General features: G+C 35.2%; 1 protein-coding gene and 1 pseudogene across 2 annotated transcripts in view; both read left to right on the top strand.

Moving 5' to 3' along the window:
- The first annotated feature begins 1,033 nt into the window (after positions 1–1,033).
- On the top strand, positions 1,034–1,180 carry LOC118017444 (annotated as a pseudogene).
- A 6,188-nt stretch (positions 1,181–7,368) lies between these two features.
- The window catches only part of LOC118017319, a 276,646-nt gene continuing 274,993 nt past the window's right edge, over positions 7,369–9,021 (top strand). For both annotated transcript variants that reach the window (XM_035015120.1, XM_035015119.1), the window contains exon 1: positions 7,369–7,741. In XM_035015120.1, the coding sequence (XP_034871011.1) occupies positions 7,537–7,741 (205 nt within the window). In that variant the 5' untranslated portion in view covers positions 7,369–7,536. The remainder of the gene's footprint in view (positions 7,742–9,021) is intronic.

The following is a 9,021-nucleotide window of genomic DNA, read 5'->3' as shown; positions in this document are numbered from 1 at the left end:
GGGAGAGAGAGAATCGCAAGCATCTTCTGTGCTGAGCGCGGAGCCTACCGCAGGGATTGATCCCAGACCGTGAGATCATGACCTGAGCCAAAACCAAGAGTCGGTTGGAAATCAAGAGTTGGCTGCTCAACCAACTGAGCTACCCAGGCACCCCTTCATTTGCTCTTACTCCATGTTCTTGGAGAGAGTATTTTGTCCCTGTTTTCTATTGTGCATTAGTTTATGATACAGTACTGAGTTGCAAAGTCAATTAACTGGGACTTAAACAGCATTTTTTAAAAGAAAAAGGAAGAGAATATAAAATATAGTGTATAGCATGCAGTAAGGTTAGGTGTGTTTTAAAAAACATCTTTCCATTTTATAATTTCATATGTTTAAATATATAAAGTTTATATATATAACTCTACATAACATATATATATGTTATACACACACACACACACACACAAGTACATACACTTGGCCATGATGTAAAATATATTTTTTACTGGAGGTCACAGTAAAAATTTGAAAGCCACTGGAGTAATGAGTGTTAAGAACTTGATAAAGTTGTGTGGAATTATTTTGAGTAGCATATTTTAAAAACCCAACCAAGCACGGGCCATAAGCCAGGGTTTATGACTATTTTCCTTACGGTGATTATTTGTTTTAAAATTTTTGTGGTAGCAGAATTTGGTCTTGTTAACATTTGCTATAATGTTCATTCATATTAAGTATATTCAAGCTGGAATGGGCTCAGTGCACAGAACAATCTGGCCCTGAGGAAAGAGGTGAAATGAGGGGAGATTTTTTTATATTCATACCTAAGAGCTCAGTTTTCTCCCTTGCGAGTTTCCTTCCATCTCCTTATGCATATACTCTTATACACTGCACAAGATTTATTTTAAAGGCTATTTTCCTCATGAAAAATTTCCTTACCAATAATTCATGTATCAATTTCCTAATATAAAAATGTTTAACATGAAAATGACAGGTATGGGTTTGTATTAATAAAATGATAGTGTTGCCCACTCTTGTTTTAGAATTAAATGTTTCAGCTTCTTGGCCTTTTGGCTAAGATCAAGTGTAGAATTAAATGTTTCATTCTTTTCTTTACCTTCTTTGTCCGGTAACTACTGTGGGAATAAAAGTGAGAAGTATTATTTAACTTCTTATTTTATATTTAAGAAATACACCTCAGAGTTTTGTCTGAAGTAAAGCGGGTAAAAACTTTAGGTACCAAATAATTGCTTGATTGTGTTTAAAGCTGAGTTAGTGATTAATTAAGAAGTTTCTGAGAACTTACTGTCTGGATGGCAGAATAAAGAGTATAATTCCTACAATGTAAGGTTTACAGTCTGGGATGAAATAATTTTATGAATAAACATTAGACTAATAATAAACATTAGAAGACTAATAAAAGACAATATTGAGTATAGATATTTATACACATGTATCCTTCATTGGCCCTGGTCCACCATTCCTAATTGCCCCAACCTTATAAATTCCTTGAACATGGGCTGGCAGTGAATAAATATCGTCCATTATTATATCGGGGGACTCAAAGAATATTTTTTAGGAAGGTAGAGTGCCTGTGCTTTTGAGACTCAAGAAACCTCAGCAGAAACCACACAGAAACACAGAATGTGAGAGTAGGAAGGGCCTCAGAGATCCCATTTTAGGGATCTGGACACCGTGACCAATAGCCCAGAGGTCTAGGTCCTTGTCCACAGCCTTAAACTCAGTGTAAGAGGCATCCTCAAACCCAGGCTTCTGTGTCTGACTGAGTGCTCCTTCTTAACAACAGTAACTTCAGATCTCTTGAAATACACCCAAATAGGCTGTGGTCATATACCCCCAAGAAAAGGCCACAACCAGACATGGCCAACCACAGACACAAGTCAAGCATGTAGTCATATAGCCAATCACAGCATTTTACACAAATGTATGTATTCTATATAATCTATTTAAATGTTTCAATTATATACACTTAGGTAAATCTTATGCGTCAAGAAGGTGAGCTGTATTTTTACTCTGACTTGGTGAATTCCCAACACATCATTGCATAACTCTGAAAGTATGTATATGCATTACCCCCTTGCTACTTTAACTTCCCTGTGTTAAGAGAAGACAAAGAAAAAGAAAGTGGGTCATTTCACTTCATTGCAAGATGATGCTTATTGGGTTGTTGTATTTAAAACAGAACCTTCATTTTAATGAGTCTCTAATCCTGATAACCTTGTATACTTTTTAAATTTGTTCAGGATTATATTACACCAATTAAATCTTAAACTGGTACAGTACACTTTTAAAAGTATATTTGGTTCATATATCATCTCTTACCTATTTTTAGTTGCTGTGTTCTCACTCTGTCTTGATTTCAGAGAACTCAGATACAGTTGTATCATTTACCAAATCTCCAATAATCTGCATTTTGAGTGAACCCATCCATCACAGGAAATGCCCTTTCAAAATTGTATTGACTTGCAACTATCTGTACTAAGCTTTGTAAATCCTCACTAATATTTTTAATAAGTTTTAATTTTTTATGAACTGTTTTTAGTGGCCGTCTAGGATTTCAAATAATGTAGGGAGAACAAATGAGTTATGATGTGATTCTCAGGGCTAAGAAATGAACCAGATGCTTTTCAAGTTTCTGTCTATGGTGTGATCTCAAGCCAGATCATAAAAGCCTGAATCTTTTCAAAATGTTTCTGAAATTAAGAGCTCACATGATGGGCTGTACTTTTCCTATTGTAGCCCTCACCACACTTTACTGTACTGGCTTGATAATTGTTACTCTCTTGTAGGAGACTACAATCTATGACCTCAGGCCCACTTTTTACTGCTCTATCATTTGCATCTCTATCAAGCATATGTCCGGTATAAAACAAATTTTGTTGAATTAGTGAGGACTACTTTGACTAGTGGTAAGACTTCACCTATTTCGTTTGCATATTGGTTGGGACATAATGTTATTTGAGTGGTACCATATTTACTAATTGAAAATAATAATAATACTTTGGGGTGCCTGGGTGGCTCTGTTGGTTGAGCACCCGACTCTTGATTTCAGCTCAGGTCATGATTTCAGGGTGGTGAGACTGAACCCCACGTCAGGCTCTGTGCTCAACAGGGAGTCTGCTTGAGGATTCTCTCTCTCCCTCTGCCTCTGCCCCTCCCACCCCTCTCTGTCTCTCTAAAATAAATAAATAAATCTTAAAAAGAAAGAAAATAATAATATTTTGTGTGCATTTTTTCAGACTTCTTTCTTTTTTTTTTTTAAAGATTTTATTTATTTATTTGAGAGAGAGAGAGAGAGAATGAGAGAGAGAGAGCACATGAGAGGGGGGAGGGTCAGAGGGAGAAGCAGACTCCCTGCTGAGCAGGGAGCCCGATGCGGGACTCGATCCTGGGACTCCAGGATCATGACCTGAGCCTAAGGCAGTCGCTTAACCAACTGAGCCACCCAGGCGCCCCAGACTTATTTCTTGAGTTATCTAGAAGTGTCTGAAGCTATCTAGAGTGTCCAAAGGACAGAGTTAGCTAGCTCTACTATGAGGCAGATTGCTCAACAAAGCCTGCCTATGTAAGTTTCGAAGACCCTTTATGATACCAGGTGGCACATGCACTTCAGATTATATGCAAATCTATTCTATATATTCTATTTAAATTTATTTGTCTAAAAAATATTCATTACTATTTAATGTTAAGATTAATACCAGTACTGCATGTAATTTGCAAAAATGTATGGTAATTGGGGGAGCACTGCATTTTTTGTGACAAATACAAGTATGTGATTTAAAAAAAAAATTGAATGTTATTGTATAAGACCACCATCAAGATACATATAGAATGCCAAGAAAATGTGAAATGCTAAGTGGTGATGCACGAACACGTTTCCTCTTCATTGATGTAAATGCAGATGATGTAAACCATGCACTTTAAATCTGCATTTAAAATTCTAGAAATGCTAAGGAATGACAGATACAGAGAGGAACAGAATGGAAGGGAGGAACCTACAGTACAGATGATATAGAAAGCCAATGAAAAAGTGAAATTTCCCAGTTCTCTGGGAAATTCCCCTAAATCAGTAGTGACAAGAGCTTGACTAGATTGTTAATGGGACAGCTTATTGGAAAATCGCTAGAGTGAGAGAAGCCAGCTGGAATATGGAGAGCCATGGAATCAGTAGCAACAATGGAAGCTAGAAGACTAGAGAACATTATCTCCAAGGAGTCATGGAAAATAATTGTTTATCTGGAATTGATTACTACTGAACCTTTAAAGAAGGACAAACTAGAGATTTTTGTAAATAACAATGGAGAGCATTTCACAGCAAATCTGCAGTAAATATGAAGTGATTTCAAAGGAAAGTCCAACACGCAAGGAGGAATAGCAATTAAATAAAATAGGAAATACCCGTGAGACAATTAGCCAACATTTACCATATGAAATAATCACATTTTATAATTGATGGATTAAAAATAAGAGAAATTAGTGTGGAACAACAAGAGACTCCAAGTTGAGAAATGACTAGTTAACATTAAAGCACTCTGGGTTCCTATACTTAGAAACAGTATAAAAAGATTACTTAGCTTTAGTATTTAAGTGAAATACATAGGTTACATTGTCTAAGAGAACAGCTAATAGAATAGAAACAATGTTTAAATAGCACAATGTGGAGGGAAAAAAACTTGGATTTTAAATGAAGTGATTTAACTATTAAACATGCAAAATTATGATACAGACAGCAGAGGGCAGGGTATCCTTGATACTGTGTTGATAATTTCTTGAAATTGTAGAGCATGTCTGATGTTATCCCTGAAACCGTTATGTTTCTGTGTTGAGCCAGATATTAGAGATATTAGGTTTAAAAAAATACTGATGACACGATTTACTTTTTATTAAAAACAGAAATCTTGATATGACCTGCATAATATTAGGGCATAGCTTCTAGGCAAAGAAATGTACATATTATTAGTCTTTGGATTAAAGAAATCTATTGAATTTTGCTAATATATTTTGAGAGTCCTTCTCTTTTCCTTGAAAATAATTTTGAAGTTTCTTGGCCAAAGACGAGAAAGAAAAAAGTGCTTATAGAAAAGGATGGTGAGAGCCCCATTTCCCAGGTTAAAGATAACCCCTTAATAATGGCCAACATTATTTCTGGATGTGATTCTCTGGTTATATGTTTTCCTATCCTGTAAAAAACTTAAACATTCTTTAGGATTCTGAATTCCTCACATTTTTGTGATTTAGTGCAGATAAAAATTAGTTTTACATCCTGTTTTAATTGTGTTAATGTATAGGAAACATTGAAATGCTTCTTTCGGAATAAATGAGATGTTTTATCCTACTGCCATCTTTATATTATTATAATTAAAGTGTCAAGGTATAGCATGTAATTGGACTTTGGCGTTCTCTAATTAGTCACTTAGGATAGCCTAGGTTGTCCTGTGGTAACAGGTGACCTAAAATACCGGTAACCAGTAGGAACAAAACTTTATTTTTCACTCATTCTCCATAGTCTCATGGGTTGGTCTAGTGCTGTTCCATGTTGTCTTCACTCTGGACCCCTGGTTGATGGAGCCCTTATCTGGAATAGTATAGTCTTCTAGCACCAGAGTAAAGAGAAACTGGCAAATTATACTGGCTCTTAAATTTCTACTTGCAGGTCATACATGTCTCTTCTCACGTTTCACGAGTCATATGACAAAGTTTGACATCAGGAAGTGGGAGAGTATAATCTTTCCCAAGAGCTGAGCTGCAAATATTTAGAAAAAATAACACAATCTGTTACAGCGTCCTTAGGATATTAGAAATCTAGCTAAAATTTTAGTCAATCGGTTTGTGTAAACTACTTAAAACCAATAACTTGTGTTCTTCTAAATGTTCTTGTGATTTAGTCTTTATTTAGTCTTTGAGAAAACGTTTAGGAATCTAGTAAGTGGAATATTTAGAAATGGTGATTATTGATGGTAAGGAAAAAATTTTAAAGGTCCTGAAAACTGAAATTGTTAATAGGATTATGGGTTGCTTTCTTTTTCATGGTGATGGGCTGGTAAAGATTTGGAACTCTGGGTGTCTTCTTTACTATGTTCCTGGTGAAAGAAATTTTAGGTCCGTGAAAGATAGAAGGAAAAAAAACAAAGATATTTTTCTTTGCAAAAATAAATTGTAAGTCTTAGGAGACTACCTTAATGAAGACAGTGTTTTAAATCTACAAGGTAACTTTCTGAATTTTTACATATAAATTTCACAATAGCCCTGGTCAGTTAGCAGGTGATTATCAATGCCATTTTCCTATGAAAGATTCAGATTTAGAGAGAATGGCTCAAGGTCGGTTGACTGGGCCATAATAACTAAGATTGAGAGTTTAAATTTCTGACTCTTCTTTTTCCTATCTATAGATCATGTAACTTCTCAATTATTTTAGCAGTCTTACATAATCTTGATTCATTCTGTATTCGTGGATGCAGCTTTCGAGTAAATTCTGCTAAAGACCTTATTAAAAAATCAAATAACTGTCAGAGCTTGTTGATTATTTTTCAGTGCTACTTCATAAACTCCAGAAAAACTAAATATTGTTAAAATATCTTTTCCTTACAATTTTGAAATTTAAGCAATTTAAAATGAGTACAGCTATGTTTCCCAATATTGTTATACTTAGGAGACAAATTCACTCGGTGACAATAATTTTGAAATTAAGAAAAAAAATATTGAGGTCATAGAACTTGTTAAATATTTCTAAATTAGAAATGGGCCCCAAATCATCTCTTTCTTCCCCCCTCCATTTTAAAAGGCCTAGTATTGCCCAGATTTCAGGCCTGCACATCTATCCTGACAAAATGTGGCTAAATCCCATTTTGTTTGGAAAGCTACCTACCTTGTTTATGCCTCCTGGGAATCCAACTCTTTTTGTCCACCAAATCACAGCAAGTGGCAGTTCATGCCAAGTGGTCAGTTTCCTTTGAACAGGATTGTATAGAGAGCCAAAAGAATACTTGAGAAGGAGTGAACCCAGACTATGGAAGGAGAACCCCATTGATTTTATTTCCTCTATTGTATGACAGTTTAATTATGACAGGCACAGACTTAGTTTGAGTCTTGCTCTATGATCTCTAGGCCAAGGGTTGGCAAACCACAACCAGTGACCCACCACCTGTTTGGGTAACATGGCCACGTTCACTGGTTTGAGGACATGTTTTCACACTCTGCAGCAGAGTCGAATAGTTGTGCTGGACACCTTACGTCAGCAAATCCAGTATTTCCTCGCTAGCCCTTTAAGAAGTTTGTTGACCCCTGTTCTAGATGCACGATCTTGGCCAAGCTACCTAAATGTCTGTGCCTCACTTTTCTAATTATAAAATGTGAATAATCATCTTTACCAAATTGGGTTTATATGAGGATTAAATGAGTCACTCTGTATAAAAACTTGACATAGTGTTAGGATGGAGACGAAGTGCATCACAAAGACTGATAAAACCATAATCATACTCAGAAAATATAAAATAACATGTATTTCCTCTCCACGTAGGAAAGAATTGGTAAAAACTCATGTCAGAGAATAAATCTCTGGTGTTTGGTGAAGGATCTGGATTCTTTTTGCGTTGTTTCATTTCTGCTCAGTCTCTTTTCTGTGTCCCATGTAATTCTAGCCTCCTGCAAGTCTTTTTCGGACTGTCACTTCTTGTAGCCAGCCCTTCTTTATTATTTGTGGAAAAATCTGCACGTCTACATCTGGAATTGCTCAAAGGTCACTGTAAGTATTGAGTCTTTATTAACGATTTGTTCCCTTCCAAAAAGCTTTCCAAAATGCCTGCAGCCAGGGTTAGAGCTCTGAGAGCTAGCTTCCTCTGTTTTCAGGGACTCACGGTTGTGCTCTTACTTGTCTTCTCAGTGGAGAAGAGAAAGGTTTTCTTCTGTTTGCTCTTAGGCAGGAAGACATCTCATGAATTAAAACAAGTCCTTTTTTGGGAAAAAGTAGTCCAGTCTGGCATGTTTATATATTCCTGATTGGGGCACATTAGGGGTTTTCTGTTTTATAACTGTAGGTCTAATATCAGACAAACTACAAAATATGTGAAAATATGTTTCTTCAGCTTTGCGATTTCCAATATTTCCTTAACCTACTGGTTTTCAGATTATAACTAAAATATGCACAAATTCTAGGAAATTTAGCAAATATAGAAAACCGTAAGAGATAATTTAAAAATTTGCTCTAATCCTTTCCCTAAGTTGTGAAACTTCTTGACACACATTTATATTATACAATATTTTTATTCCTCTCTCTATATATATTATAATTTATATACTGATATGTCCTATCAGTGGTCTGCTTTATTGTATCTTGTATCTTGTTTTACTTGATATAATCCTATGTATAGCTTGCCATGTCATTAATTGAAACACAGTATTTTAGTCTGTGGAAATCCTGTAATTCATTTAAACACACTCATATTGGAAACTTTGGGACAGAGTAAATTGTTACAATTCTTCTAAAGGATAATTTATTAATATAATGCAAAATACTAAATTTAGGTACTCTTCAACATAGAAAATTGCATTTCTGTGAATTTACCCTAAGGGAAGTGATAGGGCAAACTCACTCAAATATGTGTACTGAAATGTTCATATTACAGTGGAAAATGGTGAATATAATTTTGCAGCCTCAATGTCCACCAGTAGAAGATGACATAAATAATTTATGGCACATACTTGCGTTGTGGAATGCAATGTGGTTAAAAGAGAAAGAACTCATTTTTACCTATGTACACTAAAATTGTTTATATTTTTAAGTGAAATAGAGCAAATTAAAGGAGAGTTTGTTTAGTAGATCTTAGTTTGGTAAATATATACATATACACCAATATAAAAATCTGGGAATGTATCCTTTCCAATATCAATAGTAGTTGTCTCTAAGTACTGGCATCATGGGTAACTGTTTCTTTTAAGTTCTTTCTTTGTGGCATTTGATCCTGATCCATGGTTACTTTTGTGAACAGGGAAGAAAGAAAGATAATTTCAAAAAGGAAAAAAAAA

Source organism: Mirounga leonina, unplaced genomic scaffold (genome assembly GCF_011800145.1).
Source record: "Mirounga leonina isolate KUSES-001 unplaced genomic scaffold, KU_Mleo_1.0 Mir_169, whole genome shotgun sequence".
Classification (NCBI taxonomy): domain Eukaryota; kingdom Metazoa; phylum Chordata; class Mammalia; order Carnivora; family Phocidae; genus Mirounga; species Mirounga leonina.
This window is presented reverse-complemented; position numbering and strand designations above follow the sequence as displayed.